We start from the raw sequence: 18,033 nt of genomic DNA, 5'->3' as shown, positions 1-18,033 counted from the left end.
TTTTTTTTTCCAAAGGGCACAGAAAAAAATATAGCTTAAAGCTCAATATCAGTTTGAGCTCAAATCTCGTTTTACACAAAAAACATTGGATTTCATAAAGTACTACGGTTAGAGAGATTGTAATCGATTCCATATGTTTCGTCATGTTCATCATAATTCGTCTTTAAATGCCTATTCGACTTCTTCTCCTTTTGTTGATGATTGATGGCAATGTGCCTATTCGCCAGTCAAGAACAACACTATTCTCTCATTTTGACACGTACTTCTATAGTCTATGATTTTTTTGACGTTTTGGCCGATTGACATTATTTGACAATTTTGACATTCTTCACCCGCTTGGCGCATTTTGTGGCGACAAAAATTTGTCGGACGCCGATTGATTCCGCGTGGAAAATATTTAAATTTACTTTATACAGTCGCTGGTGTATGTCCTTTAAATTGTAAAGTTATGGAGTTCTTAGAATATAACGATGTGTCTGCTGAAATTAAGGGAACCATGGTAAGATACATAGAAATATCTTTGTTTACAACGTGACTGATGGTCTGCCTCTCTTTAACAACCTAACCATTTCCTCTAGGTTCCAGGGAGGTTGAAAATGACGGATCAAAATATAATATTCAAGAACAGCAAAACTGGCAAGGTCGAGCAAGTATCAGCGAACGACATAGAGCTTGTTAACTTTCAGAAGTTCATAGGCTCTTGGGGCCTTCGGGTCTTCATGAAAAACGGCACTTTACATAGATATGGAGGTTTTAAAGAAGGGGTGAGTGCAGAATAAATCTTATGAACACTTCAATCATTAGTAAGTAACATTAACATGAAAGCAATGTGTTGCAAACATGGTTGCAAATATGTCTATGATATCTATCCTACATCATCATAAGAGCCAAATCTAGAAGCCACATTGTTCCTGAATTCACCTTGCTCACGAGCTCCTTAAAGTCATGGCCTTACTCTAAATAGTTTTCACATACATAGTATGGTAGTAAAAGCCTTCTATTCATTAGTGAAAAAAAGTCAATGATTTCATACCTTCAAGCTTATGGACACTGCAATTAACTAAATCATACCAAAAAAACTATGGGAATAAAGCATATCAAAGCAAATCTTTGTAACTAAACTTTTTTTTTTTCCTTTTCTAATCTGCTACTTGGCAATCTGTTTCCGCGAAACAATAATCCAATCATCTGTCTGATTCCAATCCGGTTCTTGAGGCGTTCAGTAAGAGACTAGTCCAGTGAGTCATCTCTTATTCTTTCACTGCGAATCTTTTCGCTAGGTTTTGAATGCTATGTCTCTTCAGTCTGGAAAAGTGGAAACTGCCAGTTCCTTGCAGTTTAGAGGCGAGTTCGTTTCTGTGACTATCCAGTCTCAGTTGGTAACTTTTACTGTACTTTTCAATTTGCTGTTTCACTGTATCCAGCTTGATATCCATGTACATAATCTTGTTACTGACATAGGGAGGTAACTAAACTAAGACTATCAATGTCCTGTACTATATGGAAAAGATTGAAATACTCATAAAGTTGATGTAAAGCATTTAAGGAAATTGTTTGAAAACCAGGAACAAGAGAAAGTGGCCAAGTTCTTCAAAGCGAACTACAACAAGGACATGTTGGAGAAAGAGCTGTCGCTCAAGGGCTGGAACTGGGGCACGGCTAAGTTTAACGGAGCCGTGCTGAGCTTCAATGTCGGCACAAATACGGCCTTCGAGATCCCATTGCACTACGTCTCACAGTGCAACACTGGCAAGAATGAAGTCACTCTTGAGTTCCATCAGGTAATTTTTATCCTATTAGCATTTTAGCAATAGGGTCTCTGCTTGATTGCTTCCTATCCCATTAAAAAGGTTAGTTTATATTAATATTATAAATGGAAAGATTTAATTGTTTGTTTGTAATGAACAGGCTCCAAAACTACCGTAACATATTTACATTAGCAGCTTATTGTCTTAAAACTATACAGTGTATGCCCATTGTTTAAAATTGTAATTATTCTCATGATTAGTCGATTCACCCCATGTAATAATATGGCATTTACATAAATGTGTTACAATTTCAGAATGATGACACACCAGTATCTCTCATGGAGATGCGGTTCCACATCCCAACCAACGAGCTGGCAGGAGACATGGACGCCGTGGAAGCGTTCCACCAGCAGGTCATGAACAAGGCCAGCGTCATATCCGTCTCCGGGGATGCCATCGCCATCTTCAGGGAACTGCAATGCCTCACACCTCGGTTTGTATGATGATTAATACTCAATTCTTTATTGCATTTCATTAAGAGGCAAAGCACACGATGCGTTGCGGCGCCGTACTATAAAGATTTCCCCGTATCGCGCGACGCACGGTGGATCGAGCCCATACAAGGTGTTGGACATGGTGCTTTAAATGCAACTACTTAAAACAAGATTGATTTGCATATAAATTGAAAGATGAGACTTCATTCTATCAAATATCACTAATATCAAGTCATGATCTACTATCATAGTTATGTGGTGCGACCGTAAAGTGAACAAAGTCAAAATCATGGATTTTCTGACTTCTGTTTGTATTGTCAATTTATCCAATTTCGTTCACTGGTTTTATGTTATTACTTATTAATGTATTATCTTATACCTTTATCTTAATCTGTGTGTTAAAATGAGTGCCTAAAAAACTTCTAGCTTGGCTATTTTGACGTATTTTTAAAAGGTATTTTTTTTAATGAAAACTGCGTGTTTTAGTTGACATCTTGGGCGATCTTTAACAAACCATGAATGAGAGATGATAGATGACAACGTGGGCGATATTATTACTCAGTTTTTAGACCCTTATTCATCCCTATTTTCGAGAAAATCACAAAAAACTAAATAAAAGCGCCTCATTTTTCCGCATAGCAAAATTAACTTAGGTAAAATTCGTTACACTAAAATAATGTCAGGTAAACCAAAGATGTTTATTTTGGTTTATGAGTTGTTTATCGTGTGCAATTCAGTAAAAATACTCATTAAAATGAAAAACCTCAAGTCAAATAGAGATTTGTATGCATTATTAAAAACCACGATGAAAGATCGCGCTAGTTCTTTAGCTAGGATACTAGAGCTGTTTTCGCATACACTCTCTTCAGATAAACAGAGGTAAGTACTAACGTAGTTAATACTTTATGAACATAAAGAAATACTATAAAACAGATATAGTAAAAAAATCATATTGTCATCATCTCAAAAGATTGTCGTTGAATTTAGTACATACCATACATACATTTTGTATGTATTTTTTTCTTCATTTATGATTGTGTTAGGTAGGTACTGAGTTACACATTTTATTTATCAGATAACTATAAAAAAAAAACAATAATTTCATTGACATTGTTTGTCGCAAGAAGAAGTAGTGTCATTATAATGAGCACCAGTTTTTAGCTACAAACGTAGATTGGCTTAGGCAATCTGTTGATTGGAGTCAGTTTTGTAGTCCGCTAAGTCCCTATAAAATTGCATTAGTATGTATCTAACAGCTAACAGAATATAAAATCAAGCTCGACAAAATCGAACAAAGTGATTGTGTGCAATGAAAAATCAGGCGTTTGCAAAAACATTTCTTTCATAAGTTTAACACTTAATGAGAATAAATTTAGAGTATTGTTAGATTATGTATCTAACAGTTAACAGAATATGAAAACAAGCTCGACAAAATCGAACAAAGTGATTGTGTGCAATGAAAAATCAGGCGTTTACAAAAATATTTCTTTAATAATTTTAACACTTAATGAGAATAAATTTAGAGTATTGTTAGACTATGTTACTCTTTAAATATGGAAACAGACCAAAATGAGTGAGTATTTGCTTTTAATTGAACAATAAATACAAGTTTTTCATCACTATATTTTAAGATTTTTTTTCACTTATATTAATTGCCATCTAATAAGTAAAATCTATCACATTAGAAAGATAAACTTGTCAACCTTACACTGTAAAAATTTGAAGTTACTACGTTGACGCAATCTCATTTTATTTTAAAAACACTGAGTAAGGAAGCGATGTCCAACGCTTTGTATGGGCTCGATCCAGTGTGCGACGCGGCGACTGCCACAAATATTTCTATGTAAGACGACGCAGCGATACCGCTACGGCGTCGCGAGGAATCGTGTGCTTTGGCTCTTAAAGTGCTGCTTTATACAAAACACAAACAAGATAATAATATGCATTGGTATGCCTCATATGACCAATGATGCAATATTGATTAACTATTGTGCAACATTTGCTGAATTTGTGTAATAGATAAACCATGGTCTATAGATTTTTGAGAGTGGTGTTCAGGCTAGAAAACTCCATTCACTTCAGATTATAAATAATGTATCATTATGTTTTAATTAAAGTTAAAATTAACAATGTCAGTATGAATAGACTATGATATGTAAGAAAAAAATGCACTTAAAATTCCTGCCTACACAAACAAATCTATGTTTATTTATTGTCATAAATTCTCCTGTTTATTCCAGTGGTCGCTACGACATCAAAGTGTTCCAGACGTTCTTCCAGCTCCACGGTAAAACGTTTGACTACAAGATACCCATGTCGACCGTGTTACGTCTGTTCCTGCTCCCCCATAAGGATACGAGGCAAATGTTCTTTGTGGTTTCCCTAGACCCCCCCATCAAGCAGGGTCAGACCAGGTACCACTATTTGGTACTGCTGTTTGGCATTGAAGAGGAAACCAGCTTGGAACTACCATTTACTGAGTAAGTTTTAAAGATTATATCTTATAATCACCTTGTGACACATAATTATTAACCACCAGGTGCGACTGTGGTTAAATACTTGCTCTGTTATGCATAAAAATAAAAATATTATCATCCATTTAAAGTTCCACAAACTTGATTCTTGTTTTCTTTTTACAGAGAGGAGCTAAAAGAGAAATATGAGGGGAAAATCACCAAAGAGTTGTCAGGACCTACTTATGAAGTGCTTGCGAAAATTATGAAGGTCATTATCAACAGGAGAGTGACTGGTCCAGGCGATTTCTTGGGGTAAGATTGTCCTAGTGTTGTCAAAGACTAACTATCAAAACTATTTTACCAAAGGTAAACGCCGCGAACGATATGAAATTTCACAGGCAGGATTACTATTAATTCTTGTTCCATCTTCTGTACATCCTAAATGATACAAACCATACGATACAAAGTTGATTTTCTTAAAAAAAAGTTTGTAAAGTTTAAAGTTTCAGTCTTATTTTAGGTAATGGTACTGTGAAAAACAAAAAAATCAAAGTACTACCTGGTCCAAAAAAGGTTAGAAACCACTATTTTTAAGAGACATGTGCAAGTTATTGTAGTCGTGGATTACTGACGTATTCAGTTTCTTCCGCCACTTCTTCTCAACACCAGCCCACATGTTGTCCCAAAGTGGTGGTAGGAGAAGCTATTAGCTATATTTGGGACGTGTAAAAGTGCCCTGTAGGCCTAGGATGCGCGCCGCGATAAGCGGTTATCATGTCATTTTATCGAATTTGCCCATACATTTTTACGTCGATAAAGTATATCACGGCGCCGGCTGGAAAGGGCCTATTTTATTTTATTTTGTTTTATTCAGAAAACAAACAGCTTACAAATACATAAATTGCATAGTTACAGTGTTGTTGGTCAAAGCCTATGTACTGAATAAACTATTTAATTTTCTTGCAGGCACCACAAGACGCCGGCCATCGCGTGCTCGTACAAGGCGGCGGCCGGCTACCTGTACCCGCTGGAGAAGGGCTTCATCTACGTGCACAAGCCGCCCGTGCACATCCGCTTCGAGGAGATCGCCTCCGTCAACTTCGCCAGAGGAGGAGCCTCTTCTACTAAGTGAGATCTCTTTGTCTTTAAAATTTATGCCGCCTCAATTTATAGAAGCACAACGACATGTCGCGTTTGTCACGATAGTGGAGCTGCAATGAGGGTTTTCGCGTATGAAAGATCCGCTAGATGGCGGGACGTGGATGTGGGGTCTGACTGCAGTGTGATTGGTGGATTTTGACATTATCTGTCAATGTCATGTCAAAAATAACCAATCATGCAGCATTTGGACCTCGCGTCTACGTATTGCCATCTGGCGGATTTTTCATACGCGAAAACCCTCATTTGTGTGAAAACTAGTAGCGATGCGGCAAGCGTGCCATAGTGTCACGACTACAGCGCTTCCTCACGCCTCTGATTAGAAGGCGTCCTTGGAACTGAGTCTGCGTTTGAAATAATGTAACGTAATGGCAAAAGATGATGAAAGTGAGATATTTAGAGCAAGTTGATTCGAAAAACTTTCATTGGATGTTAATCTGTACTATTTCCACAGATCTTTCGACTTTGAGATAGAACTGAAATCAGGCAGCATTCACACCTTCAGCAGCATCGAAAAGGGCGAATACGACAAACTTTTCAACTACATCACCACCAAGAAACTTCACGTCAAGAACACTGGCAAAAACGTGAGTAAAAGTCACTATAGTTAAACAAGTGAAATAAAAAAAAACATGTTCTATTTTTAAATATTATGCATTTTTAAATATCGGGCCTGAGGTATGGGAGCGGCACGGGAGCCACGGGAGGAGTGACGTGGACATAATAATATTATGACGAGACAGAACATACAAATCTGAAGCACATTTTGAAGTCTCATGACGTTTGACGTCCTAAAAACCCTCCCGTGCCGCTCCCATACCGCAGGCACTGAGTTAAAACCTATATTAGTAGTAGTTGAATCGAAAGTTGAAATGTTAAAAGACCTATCACCGTTTACAGGACAAAGCGCTGTACGACGACGACTTCGGCGACTCGGACACTGAAAAGGAGCCCGACGCGTACCTCGAGCGCGTCAAGGCCGAGGCCAAGGAGCGCGACTCCGAGGACAGCGACGACGACGAGAGCACCGACGAGGACTTCAACCCCGACAAGGCCAAGGAGAGCGACGTCGCCGAGGAGTGAGTCCCTTGCACTAGCCCAGGAGAGCGACGGCGCCGAGGAGTGAGTCCCTTGCACTGGCCCAGGAGAGCGACGTCGCCGAGGAGTGAGTCCCTTGCACTAGCCCAGGAGAGCGACGTCGCCGAGGAGTGAGTCCCTTGCACTGGCCCAGGAGAGCGACGTCGCCGAGGAGTGAGTCCCTTGCACTAGCCCAGGAGAGCGACGTCGCCGAGGAGTGAGTCCCTTGCACTAGCCCAGGAGAGCGACGGCGCCGAGGAGTGAGTCCCTTGCACTGGCCCAGGAGAGCGACGGCGCCGAGGAGTGAGTCCCTTGCACTGGCCCAGGAGAGCGACGGCGCCGAGGAGTGAGTCCCTTGCACTGGCCCAGGAGAGCGACGTCGCCGAGGAGTGAGTCCCTTGCACTGGCCCAGGAGAGCGACGTCGCCGAGGAGTGAGTCCCTTGCACTAGCCCAGGAGAGCGACGTCGCCGACTAGTGAGTCCCTTGCACTAGCCCAGGAGAGCGACGTCGCCGAGGAGTGAGTCCCTTGCACTAGCCCAGGAGAGCGACGTCGCCGAGGAGTGAGTCCCTTGCACTAGCCCAGGAGAGCGACGTCGCCGAGGAGTGAGTCCCTTGCACTAGCCCAGGAGAGCGACGTCGCCGAGGAGTGAGTCCCTTGCACTAGCCCAGGAGAGCGACGTCGCCGAGGAGTGAGTCCCTTGCACTAGCCCAGGAGAGCGACGGCGCCGAGGAGTGAGTCCCTTGCACTAGCCCAGGAGAGCGACGTCGCCGACTAGTGAGTCCCTTGCACTAGCCCAGGAGAGCGACGTCGCCGAGGAGTGAGTCCCTTGCACTAGCCCAGGAGAGCGACGTCGCCGAGGAGTGAGTCCCTTGCACTAGCCCAGGAGAGCGACGGCGCCGAGGAGTGAGTCCCTTGCACTAGCCCAGGAGAGCGACGTCGCCGACTAGTGAGTCCCTTGCACTAGCCCAGGAGAGCGACGTCGCCGAGGAGTGAGTCCCTTGCACTAGCCCAGGAGAGCGACGTCGCCGAGGAGTGAGTCCCTTGCACTAGCCCAGGAGAGCGACGTCGCCGAGGAGTGAGTCCCTTGCACTAGCCCAGGAGAGCGACGTCGCCGAGGAGTGAGTCCCTTGCACTAGCCCAGGAGAGCGACGTCGCCGAGGAGTGAGTCCCTTGCACTAGCCCAGGAGAGCGACGTCGCCGAGGAGTGAGTCCCTTGCACTAGCCCAGGAGAGCGACGTCGCCGAGGAGTGAGTCCCTTGCACTAGCCCAAGAGAGCGACGTCGCCGAGGAGTGAGTCCCTTGCACTAGCCCAGGAGAGCGACGTCGCCGAGGAGTGAGTCCCTTGCACTAGCCCAGGAGAGCGACGTCGCCGAGGAGTGAGTCCCTTGCACTAGCCCAGGAGAGCGACGTCGCCGAGGAGTGAGTCCCTTGCACTAGCCCAGGAGAGCGACGTCGCCGAGGAGTGAGTCCCTTGAGCCCAGCGCAGCCGAAGCCGAGCATAGGGAATGAGAGTTATAGTAATTGCCCTCACCAGTTGTCGTTACTGTAGTCTTGTCACTCGCAAATGGATAAGACAGTAGCACCATCTAGAGAGCGCTGAAACGGTAGGAGGACTATCGTCATTAAACTCACTAGAGTGGCGCTACTGTAGAGAGTACTGTACTTGCCAGTAGCGTCAACTGGTGAATGCAAATCCTATACCCCTCCTTGCACTAACACACGCTACACTTTCTCCACTTAGTATCTTTTTGCATTCCCACATTTATCACAAACTAGCACAGGCCTCATTAATAATTATTTTTATCCAAATTTCAGGTACGACACAAACCCCTCATCATCAGAAGATTCCGACGCGTCGGGAGCGTCTAACGACAGCAAGAAAGACAAGAAAAAGGAAAAGAAACCAAAGAAGACCATCACAATAGTAAGTTATCGTTTATTTTACTTCAATTTCATTATCATTATTCATAAATAAACACTAAAATCTTACAATTTCTGTAGAAGTAGTGGAATCGGACTGGTTACAAAAAAGAAACAAGTATTTAAACTTTGAATGGAAATAGCTGAACGTGACATCATATTACACGCGCCCCTAGTGACTCATATCGGTATCTGTGTGTTGCTCTAACATGTAGAGTGACGTCACGATTATTTCTAATTTATACATCTTACGCACTTTTGCGATTTTTGTTATTTTACTGTTTGATAATGCTTAAATAACAAGTACGTCTGCACAAAACATTGGTTTTTTAGACAATTTTGTTGAATGTCTAGGGTAAAACACGTGCTAGAGAGTTAGAGACCCGCTAAGCTTACTTTCATTGTCTCATTCCAGTCAGAAGCGCCTCGCAAGCGCAAGGAGAAGTCGAAGAAGCGCGAGAAAGACGCGAACGCGCCCAAGCGGCCCGCCACCGCGTTCATGCTGTGGCTCAACGAAAACCGCAAGGGCATCATCGACGAGAACCCCGGCATCAAGGTCACCGAGATCGCCAAGAAGGGCGGCGAGCTGTGGCGCGACCTCAAGGACAAGTCGGTCAGTGGACTCTACTCCCAAACATTTGTTGTGACTTCCATCGCGTGTGTAACTGTATCGGCTCACACTGTCGACTTGCCACGCACCGCAAGGGCATCATCGACGAGAACCCCGGCATCAAGGTCACCGAGATCGCCAAGAAGGGCGGCGAGCTGTGGCGCGACCTCAAGGACAAGTCGGTCAGTGGACTCTACTCCCAAACATTTGTTGTGACTTCCATCGCGTGTGTAACTGTATCGGCTCACACTGTCGACTTGCCACGCACCGCAAGGGCATCATCGACGAGAACCCCGGCATCAAGGTCACCGAGATCGCCAAGAAGGGCGGCGAGCTGTGGCGCGACCTCAAGGACAAGTCGGTCAGTGGACTCTACTCCCAAACATTTGTTGTGACTTCCATCGCGTGTGTAACTGTATCGGCTCACACTGTCGACTTGCCACGCACCGCAAGGGCATCATCGACGAGAACCCCGGCATCAAGGTCACCGAGATCGCCAAGAAGGGCGGCGAGCTGTGGCGCGACCTCAAGGACAAGTCGGTCAGTGGACTCTACTCCCAAACATTTGTTGTGACTTCCATCGCGAGTGTAACTGTATCGGCTCACACTGTCGACTTGCCACGCACCGCAAGGGCATCATCGACGAGAACCCCGGCATCAAGGTCACCGAGATCGCCAAGAAGGGCGGCGAGCTGTGGCGCGACCTCAAGGACAAGTCGGTCAGTGGACTCTACTCCCAAACGTTTGTTGTGCCTTCCATCGCGTGTGTAACTGTATCGGCTCACACTGTCGAATTGCCACGCACCGCAAGGGCATCATCGACGAGAACCCCGGCATCAAGGTCACCGAGATCGCCAAGAAGGGCGGCGAGCTGTGGCGCGACCTCAAGGACAAGTCGGTCAGTGGACGTTATTTATAGGGCATCGAAAAATATTATGAGCAGCGCAGTGAGGGCAGCGTGCGAAGGGATTCAGACTAAGGGTTTTAGCGTGTCCTTAATTTTTTTTTTTTTTTTTTATTATTTAATAGGACAACCAACAAGACGCCCACCAAAAGAAAAACAATAATTACAGTCGTCATTTGTTTTGTGGTGGTTTTTTTGTTTCCGAGTGTTTGCAACCGGCTTACAGTAGGTTAGCCACGATGTCCAATGGTCACATTTTTGTGATACATTTATACGTAAATTCGTCATAAGTACGACAACTTACGTCATTATTTTATGTTTCCTGTGAAGGACCAACTTTGTGGCCAGTCGACACAAACTCCCATTTTATTAGTCACCTTCTAAAACGGTCCGAACATCAGTATGCTGCATTAGATTATTAGATATTTGAATGAGCACTGTGCCTAAACCGCTAGGTAACAATTATACTAACTTGACAAGTCTATTAGCTTTTTTCTATACATTTTTATCATATTCAGGTACACAAAGTGCCCTTATTTGTAGTCTATGTCATTATGAAGTTCAACATTCTGTGACAGGAATGGGAGGAGAAGGCAGGCAAGGCCAAGGAGGAGTACAACCAGGCGATGAAGAAGTACAAAGAGAGCGGCGCCGCCGACGAGTTCCAGCAGAAGAAAAAACAGGCCGACAAGGAGCGCCGCGCCGCCGACAAGAAGGCCAAGGCGCCTGCCGCTAAAAAGGTAAGGCGACATACTGTTCACTACTGGCTAGTGTACAAGTCATATGTCGAGGGACAAAGTTGCAGAGACAAACTACGTGAATGTCGACTTATCTCCGCGACATGCCCCCTTGTGGAAACGTGGCTTAACAATTTTTTTTTTATCGGAAAGCTAGCGGCCGCCCGGGACTTCGACGCGTGGACCCCGCTTAACCCCTTGTTGTGTACGTTTCGTTAATCGAGTATTTTCGGGCACTTAGAGACAATATTTCTAGTCTATAATCCAGTGATGTATTTATATTTAGCCGCTTTACCCCATTAGGGGTGAATTTTCGAGTTTTTGTAGTGTTTTCCCGGGAATCATTCGAACTTTTCTCGCCGTAAATCCATCCTTGGACTTCAACGAACATTTAAAAAAAGGTAAAATTGGTCCAGGTGAATTTTGTGATTCATTTATATATTATTCTCATCATACGTCATGCTCGGCTTGGATTACTTACTTGACTTAATGCCCGTTTTCACCATCAATCCCTAATTTGTAAGTGACCCCTATGGTAACACATAACATTATGGAATTTTGTTTTCAAAGGGTCACTTAAAACTTAGGGATTGATTGTGAAAACGGGCATTATGCTCCTGTGTTCCCTAGATGGGGTAGAAGTCCACAACAGTCCTCTATCGCGTTCGTTCTTGAGCTTCGCGTTTGATCTCGATCCATAAGTTGTTAATTTTCTTTTTCTCTACTTTGCGCCGCTAAGTTTGTTTGGCGTGATCACATTTGCGTTTTCCTTGGAGCTCGGATATCGGAAGCTAAAAAAGGTAGTCCTATCTACCCATGTCTTGCCATCTATCAAACTGTATGAAGAAAGGGTTAGAACAACTTAAAATTAAATATCCTTAAGAGATATTTTAAAATGTACCATCATTCTAAACCTTGCAATGGTTTTAAAGTACCTTACCACTGTCATAAACTTAGGTACACTTTTTTTTTTAAATAAAGTGACGTCATATTTCAGCATTAACTTCTATAAAAAGCATTTGACAGCTCTTAAAAATCTTACCTTGGAATTTGTATAATGTGTCGGCCGTTTGGTGTAGTGGTTCAGAACGGACTATTATGCCGAGAGGTCCCGGGTTCGATTCCCGGCCGGGCAGAAATTGAAATGATGAATTTTAATTTCTGTGACGGGTCTGGGTGTGACTATGTATAATATTTATGTATTTATAAAAAAAAAATGTATATAAGTAGTATATCCGTTAAGCTAGCACCCATAACACAAGCATTAAGTTGCTTACTTTGGGGCTAGCTGACGCTGTGTGAAATTGTCCAAAGATTTATTTATTTAATATTAAAATAATTGAATCCGCAGACAAAGAGCACGGTGGGCACCGGCTCCGGCGCCAAGTTTACCAGCAAGGAGTACATCGAGGACGACTCCAGCTCCTCCGACTCCGACAAGGAGAAAGACAAGAAGAAGGACAGCAAGGACGTAAGTTGACTATGACTATACTTTTGTTTCTTCTTCCGATTCATTTCGTTGCGGGTCCAATGACAGTTTAAATTTCCCCCGGGACAAACTTGACCTTCACTGGTTGGGTTTTTATTGGCGGTCAAGCTGTAAATACTGGCTACCCAGTAGTTGCACTGACAGGAACGAGAGGTGGAAATAGTCCCGATAAACTATTTTTTCTCCATAGCTTATTACTAAAGTTATCCAGTAGGGCTAGGATATGCTACAACTTTTGTCGATTCATTTTGCACGATAAACTCGCCGATACATTAGTCGTAAAAAATCGTCGATATGTTTTTATCATGGCGCATAGTATAAGGTTTTGCCATTTCATATGTTTCATTTATCATTTCATTCATTTTGAGACAACTATTATTGACTGTGCATATCGTTCAGCGAAAGAGCCATTATTATTACGAACAGTCATACCTCTAAAATGACGGTTTGCAACGGGAAGATACTTTGTAAATCGTCTGAGCCAGTTTCTATGACGATGTGGTCTCGTTTCTGGTTAAAGATGCTATGTTTTTTTATGTAATCGATTTTTTTTTCAGGCTAAGGAGTCAAAGAAGAAGGCAAAGGCGTCTTCGTCCGAAGCTTCTGGCTCGGGCTCCGACAGCGGCAGCGGCAGCGACTGAGGCGCGCGCCCGCGAGTCCACCGCTCCGCGCACACAAGCTGCCAAATTGCCTAAATCATTTATATCACGTTTGACCAGAACGGGACCACGACTGTGCCGCTGGCGGCTCCGAAACATTGTTTTTTTTTATCGTGTCCGTGAGTGTTACAATACTGTTAAACAGTTTGACGTGTTAAATCACCGATTTCAAAGACTGATCCAATTTTGTCATCATCGTGGGCGAACAGAACTCACAGGCGATCGCCTCTTGAACGGACGACGGCACATCAAGATTTATAAACACTGGGGCATCTTATACAGTTGTCATAGGTGCTATTTTTGCAAGAAAAATTATAAGGCTGATGTGCTGTCTTAAGTGGCAGTTGTTTTATTAACACTTGCCTAAATCAGAGTATAATAAATAAATTCTCAAAATGTTTTACCACTATAAAACTATGTGTCTCAATGTTGTATAGATGACCTACACTGAACTGTCCCACCAAACTCATTGACAGGGGGGCGCCACCATCGTTCAACTATAATGTATAGTTTCCAAAATGGCAAAAATCGGAACCAGCGATCCGGTATTGACGGTGGCGCCCCCCTGTCAATGTCTCGGGTGGGACAGTTCATTGTTTTGGGTCTTTAATCTGTGTGATTTGTTATTGTCCCTTTGTGTCAAATTGACATAAATTATTATGTAATTTGCGTGTGTGCGCACCCACTTAACATGCACAACAACAACTGACTGGTATTACAAATTTTTCTAACATTGATAAAATGTTATAACATGTAATCACTAACAAAGTTCGGTTATTGTATACAGGGTGTCTCAAAATTAGCACTTCACACTGACACCAGAAGGTGACTGACACTCATCCAACGAGTCTTGTATGTCAGTTTTTAAAATCCCATGTAACTTTTCTATGGAAAAAAATGACTAAAAATGGTCATATCTCAAGTCATGAAACTTTTCCATGGACGTATTTGGCTTCTTTGATGCGTCTTAGGCACATCTACCTCCGGTGTTAGTGTCACGTGCATAATATTGTAATACTATAGTTAGTTGTTGTTGTGCAGATTATCCTTAATTATGATAATACCTCCTTCATTCTCATTGCTAATCATGTTCATTGAATCTTGTGTTGTACGAATATCTTAAACTTAGTATGTATCTAGTTGTGATATTTTATTTTGTTAGTTCATTCCCTGCTAAATTGTACATAATGTGTTGTAGTGTTAGCTAGTGTTGATCGTAAAGAGAGACGTGTTGACATGTTATGAATATAAATATGTTGCACTCGAGTATGAAATGTATGATCCATTGTTTAAGCGCACAGCTAAGGATTTTGCAATTGCGATTTTCCCATTGTCCACTAGGACAAGTATATTGTTGTTATAAATAAACCAGTGATAAATTTTATCGAAATCGAGAGAGTGTCTTGTTCTTCCTGTTATAGCCCAGGGATGTTATGGATATCCGTAACCGTAACCGATTCAAAAGTTTCAGATAGTTTCGGATGTAGGCAGTTTAAATTGTTTTTTGTTTAGCATTATATGTAAAGGCATAACAGCCTGATTTACCTGTATAATGCCATCTAGTATCAATTTTTATTTTTTTATTACTTTTCATTCGATGTAGTGTGCGGCCATGAATGAACCGTGTTGGACAACTATTGCAAATTGCATTCTAAAGCACAGATATCTGTAACCGTAACCGAAACTTTCGGATATCTGAAATAAAAAAATATCCGTAACCGTAACCGGTATAATATTATTCCTATATCTGTAACCGTATCCATAACCGAAACTACATATCCATAACATCCCTAGTATAGCCTGTTAACTGAATCCCATCAAAGACACGATAAAAGTATATCAACGTGGCTACCGTATTGGCACCATATTCCACTGTAGGGTGAGGTCTTGTTAGGCCTTGTCCAGGAGAGCGAATCCTACGCGTGAATCCAACGCGCGTCAAATTTTCACATCGCGCGTGTCTTGTGGACGCAATTCACGCAATGTATTGGCTGCTAGTATCTCGCCAACACGTGTATGATTCTACGCACGAAGACATTCGCGGCGAATTCGCCATCCTGGGCAAGGCCTAAGACGAGTGGCGTCAACTGGTGAGCGCTGAAGCGGTCGGAAGTCTATCGCATTTGTACTCATCAGAATGAGGCCACTGTAAAATAAAGAAACTATAACTACACTTAAGGCCTATTCAGACCTAAGCGGTATTCGCTACAGTTTGCGGCAGAGAAAACCCAGTGGGTATGCGGTAATAATACTGTTCAGACCTAAGCGGTATTTGCTACCGTCTGCCATGTACCTCTACCCACAGCGGCAGCGAATATCGCTCAGGTCGCTCTAGCCGCGATACTTGATACTAAATACCTGAGCGAAACCCGCGTGGTATGTACCTCTACCCACAGCGGCAGCGAATATCGCTCAGGTTTAAATAGGCCTTTATAGTGAGCACAGAATACGGTAGCCCTCTTGGATTTGGTGGTGTCTATACCTATTGTCCACGCTAATTTGACAAGTATCAGGCGAATATGTTTTTTTCATAACTGAAGAAATGTTAGTTTTCCTTATTCAGCGCAAGATTGGCGCGGACAATATGTGTCTATGAGTGGTATTTTAAGGAAATGTATTAATAAATAAAATAAATAATAATGAATGTTAACTTGCAAAATCCTAAAGTTGTGTGGATTGTGTAAGCAAAGTTAGTTAATGCCAATAATGTTTAAGATGTATTATATTTTCTTAAATTCGTATATTGGTTTTCTTTGCTCTTGACTAATTCCAACCAAAGTCAAACGTTTTTTTACTTTAATATAAAGCAAGTATCTCTCAGGTATACTCTAGGTACGAATAAATTATGACACAAAACGTTTTCGTCCTAACTACGATCTTCATAAAAGTATCAAAACAGTGTGTCAGCAAATACGTCGGCGAAAACGCGCTTTGCGTGCACACCTACATTAGGAAATAGCATAAAAATTATCTATCCGGACACCCAAAGATAACATTTAAAAAAACTCTTTCAGCCGTCCTACCTCTAAAACTTAATATTCTGTTCAATGTACAAAGACGCATATTTTCACTGTTGATCGTAAAGCTAATGATAATAGCCCTCATTTACTAAAATGAAAGTATTTAGCCGTTACTTACACAATAGTTTTGTTGCCATAAACCCAACAGGCCTATCCATTATGCGAAAAGACCACAAAAACAACGGACCGACAAGGTCAGAAATGGAAAGATTTCAAAGAAGTTGACTATTTCCGTGAAATCGTGTTCTTTTTGTCTTTCATGTGGTATTATTGCAGGTTCTTTTGGTGCATATTTTGGGCGGAGTTTAGTTTTAACGAGGTTCGATATAACATTGAATGTAAGTTTAGAACCTTTTCCTACAATATTTTAGCAGTCCAAAATGTCGCCAAAGCTTATCAAAATTATTTCTCTAGCTAATAATACGTCATTCAATGGTAAACAAGCTTCCAAATGAATACAAAATGCAATGATGTGTAAAAAGGCGCCAATATTACCACACGGTAACCCGGCGCATAAACTGCACTTTTTGCTTGCACCGAGCGTGGTACTTTTGTACGGCACCCCATGGATAGGGCGCAAACGGTTCCACTCCGTCTGTTTTTTGTATGAAGCGCTATTTGATGTAATAATACAAAGACGCCTGCCTGGGTTCCTTGCGGCATGCAGTTAAGGGAACGCGAGATAAAACTTTAAACCAACTGTTACTTGCTACTTTGAGACTTGAGAATAATACTTTTTAAATTAATTTTTATAATAGTAATAAGGGAATATTTTGCCATGATAAACGCCTAAACGATCCTGCCTAGAACAGCGGGTTCGATATCCATGCAGATTAAAATTGAGAAGGTGATGACTGAGACGAAATATTGAAATAAACACATTTATTTGTTACAACACAAGTTTTAAACTTTGTGACAATAGTAACAAGTACAATGTTTAGCCTGCATGTAGAAGTTTCATTGATTAGGTAAGCGCTTAATAAGCAAAATTAATCTCTAGCTGAATAGGAATCCTACACCTAAGGTAAATCTACCTACTTTGTATGCTATGTAAGTAGTTTGAGTTATCGTGTTGCATTATAATGATAAATAGCTGCTTTAAAAATGCACTTGAAATCTATTCGGTTCTATATTTACAACTAATGTAAGATCGTAACTAAGGTAGTGTAGAGGTAAAATAGGGAAGCTCAATTGTTGCCGTTTAATCACTATACAATTTATGATCGTGAGAAAATAGAGAACCTACTAGATACGAAGGGATAAAACTTAAATTGATACGTCCACATCCCTGCAAAAAACTAACAATAACACGTCTCCGTATCGTTGATGCACAGGGGATTGCTTAAAATATGGTAGAAAACAAAGTGAATTTAATTGCTATAAGTAGTTTAATGATATTATAACTCAATTTCGTCGGCATCAGCATCACTCCGAAAAAAATAATTAATATTGACGGTGTTATTTCCTTCTATGATCTGAGTGAGGTGTTATTGCTATATACTGTTTACAAGTTTTAAACCCCAGCGAGTTCAGGTTCGATTTCTAAGTCAGTCAGTGTAGAAAAATATCTTCTAAAGAAGACCCAGTATAGGACGCCATAAATGGTGTCTGCTGGGTGTTAGAATAGAACCACAGAATACATAAATAATTGATAAAACTATGTATTACTTATGCAATTCCCCTTGTAGAGGTTATTCTAGGCACCTCTTTTCTACCTACTACGGTCAGGATACAAACCGAAATATACCTAGGTAGGTAC

The 18,033-nt window shown here is 41.8% G+C and overlaps 1 protein-coding gene across 1 annotated transcript; it reads left to right on the top strand.

Annotated features, from left to right (window-relative positions):
• The first annotated feature begins 324 nt into the window (after positions 1-324).
• On the top strand, positions 325-15,890 carry LOC135075270 (FACT complex subunit Ssrp1). Its single transcript, XM_063969649.1, has 14 exons — positions 325-499; positions 579-764; positions 1,566-1,781; positions 2,063-2,241; positions 4,483-4,722; positions 4,882-5,010; positions 5,665-5,826; positions 6,311-6,443; positions 6,757-6,935; positions 8,751-8,859; positions 9,271-9,468; positions 10,948-11,109; positions 12,458-12,577; positions 13,153-15,890. The coding sequence occupies exons 1-14, from the start codon at positions 449-451 to the stop codon at positions 13,234-13,236; spliced, it is 2,148 nt and encodes a 715-aa protein (XP_063825719.1). The 5' UTR covers positions 325-448; the 3' UTR covers positions 13,237-15,890.
• The last annotated feature ends 2,143 nt before the right edge of the window (positions 15,891-18,033 follow it).

Source organism: Ostrinia nubilalis, chromosome 10, assembly GCF_963855985.1.
Source record: "Ostrinia nubilalis chromosome 10, ilOstNubi1.1, whole genome shotgun sequence".
In the NCBI taxonomy this organism is placed as follows: domain Eukaryota; kingdom Metazoa; phylum Arthropoda; class Insecta; order Lepidoptera; family Crambidae; genus Ostrinia; species Ostrinia nubilalis.
Note: the sequence above shows the minus strand (reverse complement) of the source record. Positions and strands in the feature narration are given on the sequence as shown.

Bases quoted from the DNA above. Each gene is read 5' to 3' on its own strand.
- LOC135075270 (XM_063969649.1), top strand. From the start codon at position 449: ATGGAGTTCTTAGAATATAACGATGTGTCTGCTGAAATTAAGGGAACC. The intron at 5,011-5,664 runs GTAAGATTGTCC...ATTTTCTTGCAG, and splicing joins GGTCCAGGCGATTTCTTGGG to GCACCACAAGACGCCGGCCA. The intron at 9,469-10,947 runs GTCAGTGGACTC...ATTCTGTGACAG, and splicing joins GCGACCTCAAGGACAAGTCG to GAATGGGAGGAGAAGGCAGG.